Here is a 24,340-nt window from a genome sequence, read left to right as displayed (position 1 = left end):
TCCTTTCCTGTGTTATAACCTCCGAGCTCATAGTTCATAATATATCAGAACGACCAAGAGGTATGATTTGGGGGAGAGGGATAACTCACGTTGAAGCTTTCAAACACAGGCAAGTGTGTCATTGATTTTATTACATCGGAGGTACACAATGGGCCTCCTGCTGAACTTAGTGATGTTGCAACACAGCGTAAGTGCATGGGTCAGTGCTGACGATAATGCCAGAATCTGCAGCAATGGTGCCCAGTCGCCCAGCTTTGTGTACTTAGTGCTTCCCTATTCACACTTAGGCCAAGTGGCTGCCTCATGCATTAATGCACACGATAGCCGTGAACATGGCTGACTGCCCTCTCAAGTGTGACTCATGGACTCCATGTAAAGCACTGATGGGAAACAGCTGGCTACTGTCATTGTACTGAGCCTTAGCAGCTCGGTCAGTGACCGCAGACAATTCCACACTCGGGAGGCTGTGAGTCTGTAACTCGGCAGCTTGCAGTTTGCTGAGTGATGTCACACAGGAAGCAGAGGCCAGCAGCCCTCTCGCTCCTTGAACTGGTGCAGCTCCAAGGTGTGGCGTACCCCACCACAACTACGATGCATCTGTGCTGCAGAGGTTGGAGGTAGCTTCAGTGGGAAAGTTGGCCACTGATATCTATCACCAGAAGGTCGTCGTGGTTGGCTGCAATTTAAACAATCGTCATTCTCTCTGGGTCTAGATGCAGACAGAATGGTGACACGACTGCCTCATTTGAGCCTCCAGGCTCTCATATTTATATATCTTTTCCCTATGCCCCTGATGTAGTTCCTCTGGAGGGCTCAAGTGGATCGCTCCTTAGTAATTACAACATCAGCTTTCCTCAGTTCGCTTCAGACCTTACACACGGATCACTAGGTGCTGCTGTGACTGGAATGTATGGGTTGTTCACAGCACATCAGTACCCTGTGCTGCCCTGATTACTTCTCACTTGTATATAGTGCACACTGGACTGTGCCTTCCTGCCTGTGAGCCGTTTTGTAAAACTGCCTCACAGAATCACTTGTGAAATATCAACATTACCCACGCCTGCCATCCGATGTGCAAATTGGCCCCTTAGTAACTACCTTCTAGCCATAGCTGCATGAAATTTACAAGAATTCCTCAAATCCACACCTGTACTTTTTCGTGGTGCAGCATCTAATTGGAATGGCTTTTGTGCGCTGGGTTGGTGCTTCCTTAGGTAAAGATTATTGAGCCTAAAATGTTATATGGTATATTGTGTATTGCATATCCTACTTAGTCAACATCAACTATCTTCAACCAATCCATATAAATCTGCCATGACTGTACAAAGCACAAAGAGTTTCTGAAAAACATGCTGATTTCGATGTTAAATTTTGGATCATTTCTGTACTAGATAACATTAGCAGACATTAGTGTTTTTCATCTCAGCAGTTGAACAGAGCTAGGAATTCTAAGATTTTATATTCTGTTTTCACGCAAGGCCTTTAATGATCACGAAATGAGGCACAAATAAAAAAGTGATACAGACTGTGAATTCTATTATTCTTCTGTTTCCACTAAACAGTTACATGTTTCAATGCCTGACTGGTAAAACTGATCAATCTGTTGATTAAGAGATGGTCAGTCTGTCACTCACTTCAACATGTATCTATTTGCAAGTTTTTCTTTACTAATCTTGAATGATATTTCTTCTGTTTTTACAAACAGAGCATTATGTTTATATCATGTATCCATTAAACATCAAAATGCTACTATATTAACAGTCTGTCCAGTTGGGTCATTGAATTACAAGTGGGCAGAATTTTTGGGTGAGCTCTCCTGCATTTGCCAGTCATGAATCTCAATGCATTCTTTTTGTCTGAAAAGAAATTTCATTTATATAAACTCTCCATGTTCTCAGAGAACCAGTTTTCATTGTCAGAAACTTGATCACCATAATATTGGGGTAGTGCAGAACTGTTCTTTCAGTTTAGTTAATCATGACAGTTAACACTGATCAAGGTCTCTTATAAGATTTTATGAAATTGTAGGCATTTGTGGATAGTTGCACTTGACACAATGAATCTGGTTACCAGTCTAAATCTGCCCCAAGCAGTTAAGCTAAAACTCTCTCTCACACAGTGAAATTACTTGGGCTAAATTTTCTGGTGTGTTATCTGTTTCAGTCCGCCTACCTGCACCAGCATACCTTCTGTGTGCAGCTTACCTCCTGTCTTTCATTCTAGCTGCTGTACTGCTCCATGGCCTGACAGCAGTAAGTTTACTACAATACATTACTTGCATTTTTTTGTACTGTTATGATACAAAAATTGTGTAATTCCTCCAGCCATTGACACTTCCTTTTAATCCCAACTATTAATCTTGGTAATTGTTTGTGATTGTCTTACAAAGATTCTAAATGTTTTTTTTTTTTTTAATAATTCAAGTGGTTTTTGTAACTGCATGATTAATATTACATATTAAGAACTTCCGTAAAGCAACAATCAGTCACTCTAAATGTTTTTGTTACAGATGTCATGCTAAGCACTTTAGTGGTAGTTTATTGTTAATATGGTATACAAATTAAGTTTCTCAAATTTTACTGTCTTTTTTTAATATATATTGTGTCTCATTACACATCCCTGGTGATTCTTATTCTTGATGGAGTCTGCAGAACTTGAGGGATGAACAAGTCTATTACACATAAGTAAAATCTTTTATGTGTACTCCCATTTCTGAACACTCAGTTTCAATGTGCAATTGTCTCATTTCAGGAAGAAAACTGAAAAAAACATTATGCCTCTGTGGTTTGTAACATGTTTTTCATTGCTGTATTTAGTAAGGTGATCTACCTGGATGATTCCAGAGTAATATTTTGTAGGACAAGTATGCTGAATGAGAAGCAACTAATAACCATAAGAACCAATTGAACAATTACATTTAAACATTCTAAAAATTTAATATTTCTAATTTTTCTATAGTGTTAATGCATGCTTTAAGATCCCTAAACATACTAACAAGGAGACCTTTTGGTATAGTAAGAAATGTAGCTGGACATGTTGTGCATAAATATATAATTAAGTTGTATTTTTTATATTAAGCCATAAGCATCTTTCAACTGACTTTGGCGAAGCATACAAGTCAGAAATGCAATCGATGGCTTCTATCCCTAATAAATGGAAAAATGACTGTCATCTACATAGCCTTTGTAGATTGTTTTCCACCTTATTGTTATACATGTACATTTGACATACCTGCTTCAGTTGTTTCTGTTTGATGGCTAGTAAGTAGACATGCCTTTTCTGTCAAACTATTGTTAATATAAAGCCCAGTTTACTGAGGAAAATTACAAATTGTCACTGTTTCAACATATTCTCACTTGTAATTTAATCAACAAAACTTCTATTTTTTTGGTTATACCGAAGGAAAAAAATTCCTCTAGTCAGTTCAATAAATGCAGGTTCCCACAAAAAAAAAGAGTATAAACACTACAGACTCAAAAATTGTATGTTGATTGTGTAGGAAGTGCTTTTTAAGCCTACTTTGAAAGTTTGTTAATGATTACAGATTTGCTATGTTCATTTTAGGTAGCTAAATTATATTAATTACATTTGATAACATTTCATTTGAGTGTGACATTTGCAGTCAATATTACAAAAGGTGAAATAGCTGCAAGAATGTAATTAGAGTATATTTCAATCACTTTTATTTTCTCAAAATTTATCTTATTCTGGATCATAGCTAAATTTGTTGCACTTACTATTTACAAACCCTGTTCTGAAACAATTGACATCTTTCCATCACACACTAAGATTAAAAGGAAAACAATAAAATAATGATCAAGTTAATTGAATCTTCTGCCGCTTCTTGATAGAGAAACATTATAAGAAATGAAAAGCGCTAGTTTGCTTTTGTTCTGCAGTATTAGATACTTTAATTGTATTGACTGGTTTTCAGCTTACAAGGCCATCTTCACACACACACACACACACACACACACACACACACACGCACACACACACTCGTTTACTGACTAGTCAGTAAATTTCTGAAGATGGCCTTGTAACCTGAAAAGTGATTAACAGAATAAAAATAATACCGTAGAACAAAATCAAACTAGTGCTTTCCATTTATTAATAAAATAATGTGTTAATAATTATGTCAAAGTCATTTTCTGGTATGTTAGTTATTACTTTGAGACAAATAAACTTTGGTAGGTGGGCTTTTACTGGAGTGCTTCAGTTTATTTTATTACCCATGCGAGGGTGAGTTGTCACAATACTCATACAATAGCATCTCCTGGGTGGCTGCTATGGCGGTGATGGGAGTTTAGTTTAACTGTGTGACACACTTACCAGAAATGACTCTCACTGAAAGTCTTTCCTAAATGCTCATTATCATAATCTCCATAACAAGGTTAAGTGCCTTACATCAGGCCTAGCAGCAGTTTGTCCCACAGTAGGAGTACAGCTCTTCCCTAATATTCTGCAAGATTTGCACTGGGCATATTCTAACATCTGACTGACCAGCTCAGATTATTCATGTTACCAGTTTATTTATTTATTATCAACTTTCATTATTGTTCCATAATGCCCTCTTTTCCCGCAGAAAATGAAATGCGTCCTCTTCAAGAATGTCCTTCCGTAAAAGCATTGCTGCATAATTTTGAGTTTGCCAATATCTACAAAACTGTATGACATGTTTGATGATAGGTAGTGTCAGATCCCTTCTAACGGTACCTTCATTGTGCAGACATCACTCATCCTGCAGGCCAGCAACACATAACCCATACAGGGTGCCCATCCTCCAGATGTACAATAACTCTACTAGTCAACTGAAGCGTTATTGTCTAGAGGAAATTCTTTAGCTTGCATGCAGGTGACATGTGTTCCCTTTGAGAGAAATGTCACAAGTTTAATGAAACTTAATGGTGAAAATATAGGATGCAACATACCATAAATAAAACAATGGAAAATTCATGATGGAATAATGACAGTATTATGAAAAGGATAGAATGTTATTCATCATGTAGTGGAGATGTGAGTTGCAGATAGGCACAACAAAAATACTGCTAAACATGTAAGCTTCCGGCCTGAATGCCTTCTGAAGTAGACAAAACACACAGATGTTCATAAAAACACAACAAACATGTGACCACTGTCTCTGCCTGCCATGGCGTCTGGCCTCAGTGCCAGAGATGGTGGTCATGTGTGTGTGTGTGTGTGTGTGTGCGTGCGTGCGTGCGTGCGTGCGTGCATGCGTGTGTGTGTGTGTGTGTGTATTGTCTACTCCAGAAGAACAAGAATGAGTTTTGCCCAAAAGCTTACTTGTTTAGCAGTCTTTTTTGTTGTGCCAGCCTGTGACTCAACATCTTCACTACATAGTGAGTAGCACTCTATCCTTTCCATAATAAACCCATAAATAAAGCTTGAAGTTGGAGCTACATACAAAGAATTTATATCTTGATTCAGAACATGCTCTAGGTGTACACAGTCAGTGTGGCAGTTTTGTATAATATAAGTAATGTTAGTATTGAATGTCGATACCAAGAACAAAAAAAAAAAATAAAAAATCACATTTTTATGCTTTTAATAATAATTATAGTTACCTGCTTGGAAATACAGTTGTTATTCTTCTTGTGAAGCTGAACATTAATAGAGAAGTGTTCTGACTGGCAACACATGTCCCAAGCATGGTCTACAAGTTTCATTACTTTGTAGTTGACCTGATAATGTAACAATAACAACAACAACAGCAATAATAATAATAATAACAATACTAATAATAATCTTCATTTGTCCATAATTACTTTACAGTACTGGACATTATCATTTTCTGAATATTTACAACAGTGATGACATGCCACAAATATAACAAATCTGTACAACAAGTAGCACATTAGATACTGTTATATAACTATTAACCAGTACTAACAAACTGCAATATTTGAAAATAGTGCAACGTAATGGAGTTAATCAATCTTTGAGTGAATATAAACATCTTTTAATTAAGAACTGTTTCAACTTGCCTTTATTTGCCAACTTTCTAGCAGCATGTTGGCTGTGATCTGTAGCTCTTTTATTACTCAGTATCCTATGATGATCATTTATTGTAATTATGAATTTATTCATTCATTAAGCATATTTCTTCAATCTCTTTTACAAACATAATTGTCTTAAGGACATACAAAGTGTACACAATCGATAACTTATACTTGAAGAAGTAGTCCATACAGGACTGGCATTTCCTTATATTAACTGCTCTCTTCTGAAGCCTGAATATTCTACCCAAGTAGACTGTGGGTGCACCAGCCAAAGTTTCAGTACCATATTGTAAATGTAGGTGTATTAATACACAGTGTATAAGAGAAATATTGAGGTTATGTAATAAAATATATGACAGTGGCGAATGGCCTGAGGACTTTCTGACAACAGTAATGATTCCATTACCGAAAAAACAAGGATCAAGCACAGGACAATCAGCCTCATTTCACATGCAGCCAAAGTGATGTTAAGAATAATTAATAAAAGACTTGAAAAAGTAATGGAGGAGAATCTTGGCGAGGAGCAGTTTGGCTTTAGACGGAATATGGGCACCAGAGATGCAATAGGGCTCCTACGAATGTTGGGAGAAAGGTTTATTGAAAAAGGAAGGATATATGTGCTTCACCGATCTAGAAAAGGCATTTGACAATGTGGTTTGGGACAAGCTGGCGACTATAATGAGGGAAAAGAGAGTGGACTGGAAAACCAGAAGACTTATAAATTCATTATATCTTAATCAAAAAGTTTCAGTTAAAGTGAGAGGAGAAAGTACAAACTGGATCAGACTAGGAAAAGGAGTAAGACAAGGATGCTGTTTATCACCTACTCTTTCCAACCTCTACTTGGAAAATATGATTGACCAATGCTCATTAGATGACAAAGTAGTAGAAATTGGAGGAAGAAGAGTAGGGTGTTTGAGATTTGCTGATGACATGGTCCTTCTAGCCACAGGGGAAAAAGAATTACAGGATTTGGTGGACACCATTGCAACTAACGGAAAAAAATATGGACTGAAAATTAACACAAATAAAACAAAAGTATTGGCACTAGGAGGAAATAAGGAAATAAAAATTTTGCCGAATGGAGAAACACTAGAACAGATGCAAAATTTTAAGTATCTTGGAAGCAGGATAGACACCGACTAGAAGTGCACCACAGAAATTAAAACAAGGATAGCAATGGCAAAAGAGGCGTTTTATAAGAAAAGGAGAATCTTCTGCAGCGGTCTGGACAGAGAACTCAGAAAGAGACTCATAAAATGTCTTGTATGGAGTGTTCTTCTATATGGTGCTGAAACATGGACTATGAGGAAAAAAGACAGAGAAAGGCTGGAGGCTTTTGAGATCTGGACATGGCGGAAGCTGGAAAGAATATGTTGGATGGACAAAGTAAAAAATGAAGAGGTACTGAGAACAGTGGGAGAGAAAAGACAGTTACTAGATGTAATAAAGAAAAGAAAAAGAAATTGAAGTGGGCATATATTAAGAAAGAATGATGGGCTGATAAAAACAGTTTTAGAAGGTTATGTAGAAGGGAAAAGGAAGCGAGGAAGGAAGAGATTCCAGATACTGGATGACATGATGGATGGTACAACATATAGCAGCCTTAAGAAGGAAGCAATGGATCACAGAAAATGGAGAGGCAAAGGACCTGCTAATATAGCAGATAACTGATGATGATGATATTTGTTTAAGGACAAGTGGAGTTATTATATGTGTGAGATGTTTTAATAAGTAAATGTTACAGCTAATATTTTTACAGATGGAGCTTATATGTTCTTTCATGTAAGATGTTCATCAATCATGTATAAAAATTTATGTTTATCACAGGTCACAGCTGTAGACAGTGATTCAGTGTTAAAGTCCATTTCAGATTGATTATAATTTTTAACAATACCTTAATCACAAAAGACTTTTAGAGCTAAAACACCAAAAATAGTTGGAATTAAAAAACCTCACAGTGACCAAGAAATGACAGAAATAAGCCATATGCAGATTTTAGACTTAAGTCTGGACAGAAATTTAAATCCATATATAAGTTAAGGAAATGTGTGAGCCATCAGAGCCAGTGGCTTTTCCTTCTGGCTGAAGAGTTGAAGGGGAAGGAAAAGGGTTGAAGGAAAATGACTGACCAAGTTTAGGTAATGGGGAGAGTTACAAAAAAGTCGCCCAGAATCCTGGATAGGGGAGATGTCCCAGATTGGATGAGAAGGAAGGACTGATTGCTGAGGACAGCGTCCGAGATTTGCAAACATGCAAGCTTAATAGTGGAAGATAGGAATAGTAAATAAGACAGGGATTACTAACAAAACATCGTGCAAGAGTTGATAAGGGCAGAAAGATAAGTGCACCATGCATGGGGACAGGGAAAAATAGACAGGTCAGAAAGAAAAAGATACAGAAGTGAGTGAAGAAAAGAATAGTTACTGAAAAGAAATTCTGAGACTGAATAAAGTAATGTGAATTAAGACCAGGTGGATGGTGAGAACTGAGGACATGTTGTATGACGGTTCCCACCTGCAAAATTTTAAGAAGCTGATGTCATGGGGAAGAACCCAGGTGGCACATGTGGTGAAAAAGGCACTGATGCCATGACTGTCATGTTGTAGAGCATCCTCTGCAACAGGATAATGTATGTTGCCAGTATACACCCTCTGTGTATGCCCATTCATCCTAACTGATAACTATTCTAGGCAAAATGTCAAACAGAATGAATGCTATTTCAGGGCATGATTTTAGGAAGTTATAGCCTTGTCAAAGTAGCTGATTAATACATTCAAGACCAGAAGAGTACTGAGTGCGAGGAGGTGTGCTCCTAAGTTGTTTCTGGAAGCAACGGAAGTACCAGGATTATATGTGATGGCCAAGGAAATCAGCTTTTGAACTAGGCTGGTGGAGTAGTTATGTCCATCAAAGGCAGAGGTGAGAATGCTGGTGTATAGCTGTAAAGAGTCTGCATAAGAATAAATATGTTTGCCTTGAATGCCAAAGCTGTATGGGACAGAACATTTGACACTGAAAGGATGGCAACAGTCAAAATGTAACACACTACCATTCTCACTTCAGCCTTCACTGTGCATAATTGCCACACCAGTCTAGTTCAAAAGCAGATTTACTGGGCCATCACATCCAATACTGGTACTGCTGATCCCTCCAAAAAATGAGCAACTCCATCAGTGCTCTGATTTATGACTTCCTATTCTGCAATATCCTGGTCAGGCCAAATGCTCCTTCTCTACCCATTCCTGTAGCCTAATAGCTTCTACCCTTGTGTATGGACCCACTATAGGACTTACGCTATGCACCCTCCTACCACCATCTGTACCAGCCCTGTAACTGGCAAAACATTCGCTATCAAAGTGTGAGCCACCTGTGAAATGACACATGTCATGTACTAGCTGTTATGTAAACACTATTTGGCCTTCTACACTGATTTGACTACCACCATGTTATCAATTAGGATGAATGGTCATAGACATGGAGTGTATACTGGCAACACACCTGTTGCAGAGCATGCTTTACAATGTGACAGTCATGTCATCAGTGCCTGTTTCATCACATGTGCCACCTGGATTCTTCACACTGACACCAGTTTTTCAGAACTTTCAAGTGTGAACAATTGTTATATGTCCTTGTTTCTCACCAACCATTTGACCTTAGTTTCCATTAATTTCTTCAGTTCTAGTATTTCTTCTTTTCATTTCTTGACTCCCTTTTTAGTTGTCTATATCTATTATTTTCTGACCTGTCTATTTTCCCCAATCTTCCATTTCTCTGACATAAAAGGCACTTGGCTTTCTGCTGTTATTAACTCTCGTGTGATGATTTGTTAGTAATCTCCATCTTACTCATTATCCTGTCTTCCACTTTTAAGCTCACAGGTTTTCAAATTTTGTCTGGTGCAGTCTCCAACAATCAGTCCTATCTTCTCATCTTCCAGTATATCTCCCCTGACCTAGAGTTCTGGATGAATTTTCTGTAACTCTCCCCATCTCCTAAACCTCACTAGTTGTTCTCCTTCATCCCTGTTCCTTCCCCTTCAACCTTTCTGCCAGAAGAAGAAGCCACTGGCTGCAAAAGCTTGCAGGTTTCCTTAACTTTTATACATTTTTCTCCTGCCGCCACTTGGTGATTAGATTTTTTATCTATCCTATTATATTATATTTTCAAACATTTAAGTTGAAAGGCACAGTAAATAACTTGAATTGTCGAGTCTTTTCATTGTGTGTTTTACCTGGTTCCACTCATAAAAGAACAAAAAGAGTTACTTTGCATTAGTTCTTCTGGGAAAATTGAACCAACAACGTAAGACTTCTAATGCTTCAGAAGAAAGTTGACAGAAATGTGTGTAGCCCAGCTGAGAAATTCAGGCCACCCAATATTTAAAAATGTAAAAATACCAACCATTCTTTTTCTATTCATTTATGAAATTTTGATTTTCCTCTACAATAATGACCAGGCTCTTGGAAAATATCATTTCAGGCAAAATTATACCACTTATCACACACGACATTTCGTACTTCAACACAGGGGTTAAAAATTTCTGCCTGAACACTGCTGTGCACAGGATTAAAGATTTATGATGAACTAAAAGGTAGGAATATATTTAAGATAGAGCTGATCTCACTGAAAAGATGGTTGTACAACATTTTAGTAGAGAAGTGCTATTCCTACATACAAGAATTTATGGAACACATTTGAACAAAGTAACACATTTATAGATACATTTAAACATGATATTGTGATTGTTGTAGTGCAATAAACCTATCAAAAGTTTACAACATTTCAGTTTAAAAAAGTCAGTATGTTTTATTGTATTAGTTACTTGTTCTTGAACCAGTACTGCCTATAAACTAGTATCAGACTTTTCTTTCTCATGTATTTTCTTTTCTTCTTTTTAGTTTTTGTATGAAAAGGATACTTATGATTCTGTTTCAACTTCACGTGTTTCCTGTATAACAAATCAGACAGTTTAAACATTGTATGTTTTTGAGACAAATAAATTACATTTACATTGTCCTTATTCAAATAAGTTTATTCATGTGTAGATATTCTGTGATCATATCAAAGTTCTCTTTATTGTTTTGTAAAGTTAGCTATTCAGCACAGCCCCAGTTAATAAATAATGTATCATCAATGTTATTCACCAGCTTTGAGTTACGTGGCCTTGTTATATCATTAATGTACAAGGTGAGTCATGAGGAAAGGTACATGCTTTGAGGGGTGATACTAGTGGTGATTCTGAACAAAAAACTCTTAATAAAAATATGCCCTTTTCTTAACCGTTTCTGGGCAAACCAATGAAAACAACTAGAAACGTGTAGTGTCATCCTTTCTGACCATGTCAGTATGCAGTTCACTTGCATATGGTGCAGTTGTTTACCTCAAGTCTCAGTCCGACAGTGCTTGTTGTAGTGCACGGTACTACAGTGTTAATAAGTGAACAATGAATACAGTTTTGTGTAGTGAAAATGCCACAGATCTACACACATGCAGAGTATGCTGACATGGTGTTTGTCTATGGTTTGGCCAATGGGAATTCCAGAGCTGCTGTGCGAGAATACCAACAATGGTTTCTGAATCGCAGAGTGCCAGATAGCAGGGTGTGTCATGGATTGTGTGAGTGTAGTAAGCTCCTAGCGTAAATGTTGTCTCTGAACGTCACATACAACAAACTCTTAATGAAGTTGAAAACATTCTTCAAGTAGTGGAACGCAACTCTATTAATAGCTCTAGAAGAATTGCTGCCCGACTTGGTATTCCACCAACATGACTGATACTCACAGTACATGAGCATGGTCTGTATCCCTTTCATCAGCAGAGTGTACATCTGCATGAAGGAGATACTGCAACTCAGCTAGAATTCTGTCAGTGGATCATTGCCAATGTGTGATCCACATATTCTGTTCACTGATGTGTCAATTACCCACAATGGAATCAACAACATGTGCAACTCTCATTTATGGACAAATGAAAATGTGCACACTACTGTGGAAATGAATTTTCAATGACATTTCTCAGTCAACATGTGCTGCAGTATTATTGATGATCAACTCATCAGTCCAGCTGTCTTAAATAACCATCTTACTGGGACACAGTATCTTGACTTTCTTCAAAATGTGTTACCAGAATACTTGGAGGATATCCCTTTGGCAGCATGAGCTCGTATGTACTTTCAACATGACGGAGCTCCTACACATTCTACAGCCAGTGACCCAGTATCTCAACGCAATGTATCCTGTTGGATCGGTTGCCATGGAGTCATTGCTTGGCCACCAAGGTCACCCGATCTTACCCCATTGGATTACTGTGTGTGGGGTTGGCTGAAGAACGACATCTACAAGCACAGAGTGGATACAAGAGAGGAACTTCTCACTCATATTTTACATGCTTGTGCCCAGTGACACAACACTTGTCTACAAGAGCATTCCATGCATTGAAGTTGACAGTGGACTGTTTGAACATCTTCTGTGAGGAAACATACACAATTAAACAAACCATAACATAACAGTATCTTCATTTACCATCACCTGCACCTTTCCCATTCCTAGCTGTTTTCATTGGTTTACCCGGAGATGGTTAAGAAAAGGGCTTATGTTTATTAGAAGTTTTTTGTTCAGAATCACCAGTAGCATCACCTGTCAAAGCATGATTTTATTGCTATGATCTTACCTTATTTTTGTAATGAAAAATATAGGATGGAATAATGTCAATATTATGAAAAGGATAGATTGTTACTCACCATATAGTCGAGATGTTGAGTCCCAGGCCAGGCACAAAGAAAGACTGCTAAACATGTGAGGCCTCCTTCTTAAGTACAAAACACACACACACACACACACACACACACACACACACACACACACACACAAGCACAACTCACACACACGACCACAGCTTCTGCCTACCATGGCAAGACTTCTTTCTTATAATATATTTTAAGCTGTTGAAAGGCGGCCCTACTAATCCACAAGATGGGTGTAAGCAAGGTATTCATAATTCCAAAATAATATTAATAATATCTGAGAGTAAATATACTTGTAATTTTGACTTTAACATGATTATTAATTTTAAATCTTGACTTCTACATTATAATGCCTGGACTGAATTAACAAAATATGTATTTAATGATGAAATGAAAAGTAACATTTCCTATAAATTACTTTTTTCATTATAGTTAAATTCTCATCTTCAATAATGCAAAAGGAATTAAGTAAGTTAAATAAATCTGGTACTAATCCTTTCATTTGCACCCACCCGGTTAGCCGTGTGGTCTAACGCACTGCTTTCCGGGCGGGAAGGCATGGCAGTCCCTGGTACGAATCCGCCTGGCGGATTAGTGTCAAGGTCCGGTGTGCCGGCTAGTCTGTGGGTGGTTTTTAAGGCGGTTTTCCATCTGCCTCAGTGAATGTGAGCTGGTTCCCCTTATTCCGCCTCAGTTACACTATGTCAGCAATTGCTGCTCAAACACTTTCTCCACATATGCGTACACCATAATTACTCTACCACACAAACATTGGGATTACACTCATCTGGTGTGACGCATTAGATAGAAAAATATGCAGACAGTTAATAATTGAAATTAACATGACCACTGCATAGGGATAAAGTGACACTTTGAACTTCAAAGTGAACCGTACTTGTAAAATGATGGCAGTTACTACTGCAGTCTCTTGTAAATGTGAAGAAGTTTGGCTTCAGTGACATTTCACTTAAGGAGATAGTGACTGATTTTTCATAATTTTTGTTTATTTGATGACCCTTTCTTTCTTTCTTTATTTTTATGAAACAATCATAACTGTTTTTAGCCACATTGACTATCTCCAGATACTAAGAGTGGCATTTAGTGAACAAATGTTCATGCATCGTGATGTGTTTGATGACACATCAACATTTGTTCACTAAATGCTGCTCTTAGCATCTGAAGATGGTCTGTGTGGCTGAAACTGGTTACGATTGTTTCATAAGAAATTAAAACTCCAGGTAGAAATATCAACAATGTAGAAAAAGACAGATTGCTACTTACTATAAAGAAGACATGTCAAGTTGAGGACATGGAACAATTGTCTTTTAATTGTGCCTGCCTGCAACTTGATGTGTCTTTTTTCATGGTAAGTAGCAACCTTTCTTTTCCTAAATTGTTCATAAAAAAGTAATTGTGTCATCAAATAAAAAAAATTAGAAACAATTATAAGAAGCATGGTTTTCTCTTCTAAACTAATATACTTCTTTGTATGTTACAGAAACGTTCCCCATTATTGCTGGTATGGCTTTTTACTGCAGTAATTTTGGCGCTTCCTGAGGCTGGACTTGTTTTGTTTCTCAGTCTCTATTTCTGGGTAGGTTCTACAATTCAAATAATAGATTTTGTAATTTATGAAGTTTTTGTATCTACTTAGCTTTCTGAAATTTGCAGTTTATTTGATATAATTATGTATTGTTTATAGTGATTTGTAGTGTTTAATAAATATTTGAAATCTGATTCATAAAAGGCCTACCACGGCAGTGAAGGTTAGAAAACTGTTAAGGAACAAGAAAATATTTGCTATTATGAATTCTATTTACTGTCTCAATATTCTACGTAACTCATTTTAAATGGAACTTGTAACAGACCTATTTGAATTGCCTTGCAAAATATTTATTTATACTGATTACAGAAGGAAGACAACACAGTTAAGAATTTGTTTTACTCATTTAAAAATTTATGAAAAATGTCTGGTTGCTATCACTATTTCACATTTGCCAACTGACAGATAAATCTGTTTTTTTGGATTTATTTTCTGAACTTTTTGTCTATTCAGATTCTGGGTTTATTTCTGCTATCTATTTCTGTTTAGCTTACTTTATGTCTTGCTATTGTGGTTTGTAGCCATCTATTGCTTTCTCTTGACAAAGGAACTGCTACAATGTTAGAATATTAGATTTCTGATATTGGCATCTTTGTTTGTGTGAATGTTCATGCTCTGGAACAAATAGTACTAATTTTCAGGTTTGATTTCTGCATTTTCAATTATACATTGATTATATTTATGATGTTTTATTTTTCTTAGGAGTAAAGCTAATTCACAAAATATAGAAATAATTGAAAGCTGTGTTAGCTTGAGATTTGTAACTACTAAATTATTTTTCAATTAGTGTTGCACTATGCAGTTGTTAAGCAACAGACAATGATTATGATGTGTTGACTCTTCCTCAGCAGCTGACGTCATTGAATGGAATGACAGAACTGGTCTTCTGGATCTGTCGCCTAATTTGCAATGTAAGTTTAATTTGTTCAGTTACTGAAAAGCTTCTTAAAGTATTTATAATTGGAAGCAAAATATCATATTTTAAACATTCAAAGATCACAGAATAAAACTGTAAAGTATGTTCTTGAACTGTAGTACTTAACAAAATTATGAACAATCATGATCGCATTTTCTCTTTCATTTCAGGTGGGTGAAGTTGGCTGTGTTAGAGCCCTCTATCGATGTTGGCATGAAGAGAAGCACCTTCTCCGAACGCTTCAGCAGTTACATACTGTTAGTAATGCTAATCTTACACTACTATGAGAATTTATATGGGGTGCTGTGAACCATAAATGCCTAAAGCACACTATCATTGAGCTCACATTCAAATGAATACCAGGGAAATCAGTGAGACAGCTTTTTTGTGAACGTTCATATATACATTGTGGGCCTATGGCATGGGTGAACCTGACTCACCATAAGATCAAAAGATGTCTGAAGCATGAATAAATGCTAAAACCTCACAGTAGACAATGATGTGCCTTAGATCCTTGTGATTCTTGGCACCTCAAATGTATTGAAAAAGTGTCTGAACATTGAAATAACTAAATAGGGAATTAAGGTAACTATCATACAAATTCTTGGACGTCGTTATCACTGCAGGAATCCACAATGTTTGATTCAAAACAAATCTCCAGAATGGTGAGTGGACTTGCTTTCAGTTTTCATCTAAAGAACATGAGTCAAGGTGAAGTGGAGCTGTAACTTCATATGAAGTCAAAAAGTTGTGTTTTAAATTTTTTTAATGTACACAAACAAAAATGATTACAGGTAATCAGCCAATCTCTCACCAATGGCTGACTCATGCATGCTGCAAGTCATACAAAACAGTATACAAAATTTTACTCCTGCTAGTTTTCCAGTTTAAATACACACTCTTCCTGTGATTGTTTGCAGGTCTGAAGCATCTTTGTGTGTGTGTGTGTGTGTGTGTGTGTGTGTGTGTGTGTTGGGGGAGGGGGAGGGTGCGTTGGGGGGAGAGGGGGTTAATGTTTTATAAAAGTGGCTACCTACATGTTCTAGTCACTAGCATTGCTGGTTATATATGTAGAGATCTGAGATTTGATTTCTGTTTGCTGCATTGGATTTTCCTGTGGTGCAAAGATCTGGAATAGGGATTACTAGATGCACTTGGTGTCATGCCTTTAACCCTCCAGCTACAGGTAATGTGTGTGTGTGTGTTCAGCTCTTTTCATTTGATTTTGCAGGGTATGCAGTTGTCATATCAGATATAATTTCTGGGCTATTTGTACATCAGAAGCCACTATTTTCCACCTGACTCTTTTTCTGGAACATCATAAGTCACATTTTACATGTTCTTAACTCTCACCCACACACTTACACACCTACCTTCTTGTGCCTGCAACTTTGTAACTATTTTTGCAAACTGTATGTGGAATCTTGCTTCGGGATATCCCACACTCACAATCAGCAAAACTATCAATAAATTTCTCCTTTGTTTATAACACTGAAAACAATTTTTGCATTCCCCAATTATGTACATTAAATGTCAATTAAAAATCATTTATAAATTCAATTTTTGGCTTTCTTGTTACTCTAATAATCGAATAAAATTGGTCTGTGATTTTATACAGGAAAATCAACCATTGTTGGAGAGTTAATTGTGAAGTCTGATAGAGTGAACAAGCTCCTAACTTTTACACCAGTGTGTGATTTGATGAGTTCTTGGTTTTCAACCCTGTTATGTCTATTTTGATGCATTTTACTTATGCAAGTGTTTGAGAGCATCTTCACAGCTAGAACTGTGCAGTAATGGAAACAAAATAAATGGATATTTTAATCTATGTATATAGTGGTAATGCAGTGAAATATTACAACACAGAGTTGGTTTCACTTCATTTTTTTGGATGAGATCTATATTCAATGTAAACTGACTATTTGTAGAAGTTTATAATAAAGTCTTTCATGTCTTTACAGGCTTCGAGTCAAGGGATACAAAATGCTGCATTTATGGGTTCAGGTTCACTTGCTCCATCTCCAAGGGCACCACACAGGTGATGGAAAAATGTGTTACATTTTACTGTAGTTCCTTAGGTGGTACACAATGGCCTGATTGTAATAACTGAGCCCATACAAACTATCCTGAGAACCAGTGTGGCCATTCTATACCAGCTATCACTACATCACAAGTGCAAGATATCTTCCAAGTTTTATAGAGTGAGGGGAAAAAAAAAACCAATCATTCAGGCAGGTCTGACAATCGGTCAGAATAATGTTGATGGATAGTAGTATTTGCTTTCAACATTCACATGACACCTTTTCCAGAAAAAAATTGGTCCATTGAATAAATATTCAATTAAAGGTCTCAGTGACTGTAACCAATGACAATATTAACTTAATGCTTACAATGATTATTTCGGAATTACTAAGCTAACAATAAACAAAAATAAGGTAAGGCAACCACTCAAATGTACCTGATTGATGTGTGGCGCATTTAATATTAAACTAACTTCCAAGCAACCACTCATTTTCTGGTGTAGGTACATCATCTCACACTGCAGCTGCAGGTGCATGCTTTTGGCTGTCAATGCTGTTGTGTGCCTGAGTGTATGTACTTACACTAAAAAAAGAGCAGGAGTTCAAAAGTAGCTAACAAGCTGTACTACAATGGAAACAGTCAGTCTTTCCTTCTCACCCTGTGTGGTAAGTCTCCCCTGACCCACAGTTCTGGGTGACTTTCCTGAAATCTACCCCTTTTCCTAGATGTCTCCAGTCTTTTTCCTTCTGCCCTCTTCCTTCCCCTTCTGCCTGAAGAAGGAGCCACTGGCTCCTAAAGCTTGCCCAATTACAGCCTTCTTTTATGTGTGTCTTCTGCCACCGTTTGTTGAGTAGATTTTTTTTTATCTATACAACTAAATTATTTTAACACACTATACTGTTGTATATGTCTAAACATTAGGCATCAATCAGCTGTAGGTGAGACCCCATCTCAATGGAAATTAGGTACTGTATAAGAGAGCTTGCTCTTGGTTGAGTAAAAGCTAGAAATTACTATTTTTCAAAATTTGTGCTCCTTCAATTTTGATTAAGTGATTGAAGGCCCCTTTTTTAAAGCTGCCATGTCTTTGAAGTTGACATGATTTTGACATTCCTACAGTATCTCTGCTACAAGCCTATTCACTCCCAATCTCTTTGTAATCAAATACCTTCTCATATATAAAATTTTTAACTGAGTTATGAAGGTCTTTTTTTTTTAAGTACCTTGTTGGATACCACTCCTTGACAAAACATAACTGGTATATTACATCAAAATCAAGGTATACCTATGCTTCATCTTCAGCTAGACAAGGGCCGATCAAAGTACCTGATCAATGACTGGTTAAAAAAAAGAAATACTTTTGTTTATGACATATGTTAGAAGTTTTAATAACAAGTATTGAGATCGTCCAATGAAATTCCTATGGTTACGCAAGATCTCAGCTTATATTTGCAGAAATGTTTAAAGACTAACTATCAGGTAATTCAAATTGTAATTCAGTTATGAAAAGAAATGTTGCTACTCACCATACAGTGGAGATCTTGAGTCACAGATAGGAATGACAAAAAGACTGTTGGGAAATGAACTTTCAGCCAATAAGGCCTCTGTTAAAAATATACAACAGACGCCATTGACACACATAACCACAGTGGTCACGTGTGCGAGAGTTGCGTTTGTGTGCATGCGTGTGTTTGTGTTTTTTTTCTTTGTTGTGTATTTTTGATGAAGGCCTTGTTGGCCAAAAGCTCACTTTCTGACAGTCTTTTAGTTGTGTCTATCTGCGATTCAGTGTCTCTGCTATATCAGTGAGTAGCAGATATCCTTTTCATAATATTGTTACATTCCTATCTAGATTTTCCATTGTTGAAACTGTGACTTACATATTTTTCTAATTTTTTCTTACAATAATAATTAAAGTTGTTTGGTGTTTAAATAACGAGGAATTACATTTAATCTTTATGATTACAGGGCAGTGGTCCCAGTGAGACAAGCTGTTCCTCTGCACCTTCCACTAGGCTCAGGCAGTGAATTTGATGCCTCCACTTTTCATACAGCTCTGCAAAGACATTGGGCTGTTAACCCCACTCAGGTGCTACCTCAAAGGCCACCACGGCTAACACGGACTAGATCAATGGTGGATATAAGAACTTGGCAAGGGTCAGCCAGCAATGGCCTTGTGAGATCACATTCACTTTTAGACCTGCGGAACATAGAACTTGTTTCAAACCGACAGTGGCATCCACGAATGGGTCCCGGTGTCATGCATGGTAGCAGACCATCACTGGCAGATTCTATAGATGGTGCACATCGACTACGTGATGTGGCACTTTGACTGATTATATTCCATTTCGATATGTGAATTTATGCAGAACTACATGAAATATTTATAATGACAGAATGAAAAGCAATTACATTAATGTACCTTTTCTGGTGCTACAGGCTGACAAACATTTCAGATAATGATTTTTGTACTTGTCTAAATGTACAAAATTTAATGATTATAATAGTTCTATACCAAGAACTGGTTAAAGAAATTAAGATCCCAAGGAAGGATGTCTTAATTATCTATTAGACATAGGCAGCATCATCACAGAATTCATAATATTCTCTCTCTCTCTCTCTCTCTCTCTCTCTCTCTCTCACACACACACACACACACACACACACACAAGAAGATGAGGAAGATGATGTTAGGAGAAAACGATACAATTTTCCTTCTTTTGTGCTGGTATTCAAAGCTAAGATGCACACATAATAAATAATTAGAGGCACCATGGTTTACTAGTCTTGTCCACCATATATACTGAGTAAGTAAACGTCTGTGGATTTTAATTTTTTATTCGTTTGTGTTGCCTGTCGCACCAGAGAACAAGAACGTCACATCTACCAATGACAATAAATTCTATTATTGTATGTTGTGAATCTTGTTACTATGATTTTGCTTAGAAATCTTTGTAATATATTAAGTCAGTAACACTTAGGGAAAGAAAATCTTGCATCTCTGAATAAGGATTAATTATGGTACGGTCCCTAAACTAGTCTGTATCTCACCAGAGAATGTTCAATTTAATTTTGTACTACTAGGGTTGCCACAAGTTCTGAGAATCAGGAAATTTATGATATATTAGAGAAATCATGGAAATATTAGGGGAATATGAAAAAAAAACACTGGAAAAATCTTGTTTCTGTCTGAGTAGATGAAATGATTTGTTTACCAAGATGTCATGTACTGTCATTGGCTGGGTGCGGCTGAGTACATGTGCCACTTCCCTACTCCCTCATTCTTACTGCTTCTCCCCTTTTTACCACTCCCCTTAGCTTGCAGTCAGTGCTGCCACCACTTTTTGTCATTCGCCTAGCAGCTGCCAACTAGAGTGGCCGGAGACAGTGGTCACGTGTGCATGAGTTGTGTCTGAGTGATTTTTTGTGTGTGTGTGTGTGTGTGTGTGTGTGTGTGTGTGTGTGCGAGCGCGCACGCTCTTGTTTTCTGACAAAGGCAATGGCCAAAAATTTTGTTGTGAGAGTGTGATTACCTTTTCTACATGCCTGTCTGCAGCTCAGCGATCATCTTTACAGTGAGTTGCTACCTATCCTCATTAGTATTCATTCTCGGAGTATTCACGCAAGGTATCTGTTTCATGGATTGATCTCCATGGTCTCATTTCATCAACATGGTGTCTGTGAATGTGAATAGCTGGCCACATCAGTGGAATTCCATGATGGGTCAAAATCACAGGCCATTTCTGTGGGTACCTAACAGATCGGGCCTGCCAATCTGAAGCCTATTGTTTTCCACTAATGTACAGTCTGTGCCCATTGAATTTAGTCTCACCAATCTGCCTGTAGGCCAGGTCTGTTTGTGTGTGACATAATGTGGCCGATTTTCGTGATTTATCTGTGGATCCAGGACTGCGGTGCTCCTTGGCACACCAGACGCCATGGGCGATGTATTTCAGAAAATGCAACTGTCTCACAAATACATTGTATCGTGCAGTGTTTTATAGAAATTTTACTTATTCTAGTACATTTTGGCACTTCAGAAGTAGTTTATATATTAGAAAGTACGGATGATAAGAAGAAAATTGTGGCAGTTGCTGGCATTTTGTAAGCTATATACTCATGTATTTCTTGAAAGAAAAATCACACAATATCTGTAAAATATGACACAGTGGGTAATAACCAACAATAACAAACATAGTAGAACCAACATCTTATTGGCGATAGTGTTGGTTTTCAAAACTTTACCCCACCTTGTACACTTCTTTCAAGAGGACTACTTCTTTCTGAGGTTATTTCTGAAATCAGTGAAGGTATATTAAATCTATCTTGTGACTCCAATGGAATGCATATTTTTGTCACCAAATGTGTTTTGTTTTTTGAAATAAAATAACATCAGTGGTTTTAAGAAACATATATGCCATTTGGCCTTTCTCCATCTAGAAACAATTCATTGAGACTCAAAATTTGTCAGGGAAAAGTGCTAAAACTCATTTGGAAATCAGTAAAATATCAGGGAATTTCCCTTAGGGAAACTTGTGGCAACCCTGATTAAACATTGCAGAATGTTACAAGCTGCTGTTGACATTCTGGAAATCTGGCTCACATTATCACTTCATAGTGCAACCACATACTGCTGTCTACCAATGATTAATAGTCATTAAGGAAATCAATTTGGAGTGTACTGTATATTTTTGTAATGTATATGTTGTTGATGATTTTTATATTTGTTTTGTTGTACAGAAAAGTTTACATGATTTGAAAGATAATTATGTTTTTTTTTATTTTTTTATCTCCCCTCAGTCAAGATGTCCCATCACCCCACAAAAAATAAAAAATAAATAATTTCCTTTTCTGAGTACATCAGTGCAGGTAAAACACCATAAACAACTGATGGAAGATAGAGTCTTGGTGTGCAGAGAATATTTTAGACATAAATGCAATATCCGGTATTATTTTGCAACACAATCCAAATCAACATAGTCACTTTTGCTGACTACACGGCTACCATCAATTTCTACATTTACAACAACGGTATGGAGACTGAATGAGCGAAAGCTGTTATAGACAGCAGGTATTTTAACTTATAATGCATAATTTTAGTACATGTGGAGCTATAAAAGTATTGGCATACCTGTACCTATGGGATAAAACATGTTAAGCTCAGGAAATACGTCTAAAAAATTGCTAACTTCTGACTTTTTGCAGAGAGATTACAATATGCAGTGATTATACCTCTTTCTAAAAATACATGATAGGAATGATGTCAAGAACCAATCTCTTTCACAGCGGACATTATTTTACAGAGTTCTGAAATAGTATCTCTTCTACATGTCATGAAAATGGCAAAAACCGTACACTATGTGTTCTAACTAAGAACACAATTTATCAGGTCATGGAGTGACATCAGCAAGAATACAGTGAAAGTAGTTTACATGTTTCGAACACACTAAGGGCCCGGAGGCCCACGTATGCCATTATAAAGACGCTATCCGTGTCATGTGTACCTGGTGTGATGCTGTGCATGCACGATGGACCTGGTGATGCTGGTAATTGAATGGGCTGCCCCTAGCGGCCACCTTGGGCAGTTATGGGCATGCCATATGGACTTCAGTATGCACTATGCTTGCTGTAGTGGCCTGACATATGTCTGCTGTGAGCAGTGGTAACCATCAGGTTACTAAGCTCCTTCTTTGCAGCTGAGGAAAGAACAGGCATTGCCATCCATCGCGCTGTGGCTGAAGAGACATCTGTAATTATGCTGGGGGCATAACCCCAAAGCACAAGAAGTTCCTGACCACTCGGGCCAGCGTGTAACGACAAAAGTGAGTGCAATGAGGACACCACCACCGCCTGAGGACTCTGGTGCAACTGGTGGGCACGACTGGTGGCAGAGGGTCAGGAACCACTGGACATTGGAGTCCACTATGAGGGGTACCAACACAGACACTGATAACAGCGGACTGAAGAGGAAGGGCACTGGCGATGGAGGCTCCGTTTCTGACCCTGCTGATGGCAGCACCTGTTCAGTGCACAGGAGGCAAATCTGTCGTCCGTGCTGACGAAGTTACAACCGCCACGGTAGGTCGGCACAACTAGGCCTGCTCAACCCCCAGTGTAGCCAGGGCCAACAAAGAATGAAACTGGTTCCAGTGGCATGCCATGAGTCAATCTTTGGTGCAAACCATGAAGATGTAGACAATGGCAGTACACAATGGCTGAGTCTGACAAGGGTACTGTCTAAAATGTGCTGACCGAGACTGATATGCCAGACATGAATGTGTCTAAGACTACCTGTGCATTAATAGTGACCTTGAAGTCACCATAGGGCCAAAGTCAACTGGATGACTCCAGGCACACTGTGATTGTTTCACATTTAGTCATATTAAGAGGTCATATCTGTCACATGTAAAATGCAAAACCTCTCATTAAATGAGGGGAAAGCATAAATTTCTACAGATAAAATAAGAGATTAGAAAATCTGAGTTGTGATTACTCTTCAGTAAGTATGCCTTTCCTTGGCAAGAGGATTCTGAACAGATTCAAGTTTTTATTGGTTGTTTGTTTTGCCTTTAGTTCATACTAATTACATTTGAAAAATGGATCATCCTTTGGTTTTTAAATGGTATCTCAAATTATACCACAAAAATCTTGCAAGACAGTGCCACATTGCTAGTATTGGATGTTACACTTTGAAGTAATCCTAGTACACGTGATATATATTAGAAATTGATAAGTCAGGACTGAAGTATGTTGTTTGATAGTATGATCTGGAGGAGCAGCTGCCATAAGCAGGGAGCATGCAAGTTTTTGCAGCTATCAGGAATAAGATGAAGATTATATCTACTCTGGTGTCAAACACATCACTACGAGTCATATTTTTCACAATAACTCTCACTTTCTTGAAAATTAAACTCATTGATTCTAGAACAATTGTTTTACATGCTTTGAAAACAGGCGAGCACTTTAGGGAGAAATATATTATAAACGATTGCCTTTGACTGTGAGTTTGATTATGTTGCCTTAACCTTTCCCAT

General features: G+C 37.4%; 1 protein-coding gene across 2 annotated transcripts in view; it reads left to right on the top strand.

The window, feature by feature from the left end:
- LOC126100950 (uncharacterized) overlaps nt 1-19,976 on the top strand; it is a 144,527-nt gene extending 124,551 nt beyond the window's left edge. Inside the window, exons 3-8 of one of the 2 annotated variants that reach the window (XM_049911612.1) lie at nt 2,164-2,252; nt 14,264-14,359; nt 15,220-15,279; nt 15,455-15,541; nt 17,246-17,322; nt 19,275-19,976. In XM_049911612.1, coding sequence (XP_049767569.1) covers nt 2,164-2,252; nt 14,264-14,359; nt 15,220-15,279; nt 15,455-15,541; nt 17,246-17,322; nt 19,275-19,638 — 773 coding nt within the window. In that variant the 3' untranslated portion in view covers nt 19,639-19,976. Of the gene's footprint in view, nt 1-2,163; nt 2,253-14,263; nt 14,360-15,216; nt 15,280-15,454; nt 15,542-17,245; nt 17,323-19,274 lie in introns of both variants that reach the window. The other variant, XM_049911611.1, reaches the window with a different exon arrangement.
- Nucleotides 19,977-24,340: the final 4,364 nt, after the last annotated feature.

Source organism: Schistocerca cancellata, chromosome 9 (genome assembly GCF_023864275.1).
Source record: "Schistocerca cancellata isolate TAMUIC-IGC-003103 chromosome 9, iqSchCanc2.1, whole genome shotgun sequence".
NCBI classification, from domain to species: Eukaryota; Metazoa; Arthropoda; class Insecta; order Orthoptera; family Acrididae; genus Schistocerca; species Schistocerca cancellata.
Note: the sequence above shows the minus strand (reverse complement) of the source record. Positions and strands in the feature narration are given on the sequence as shown.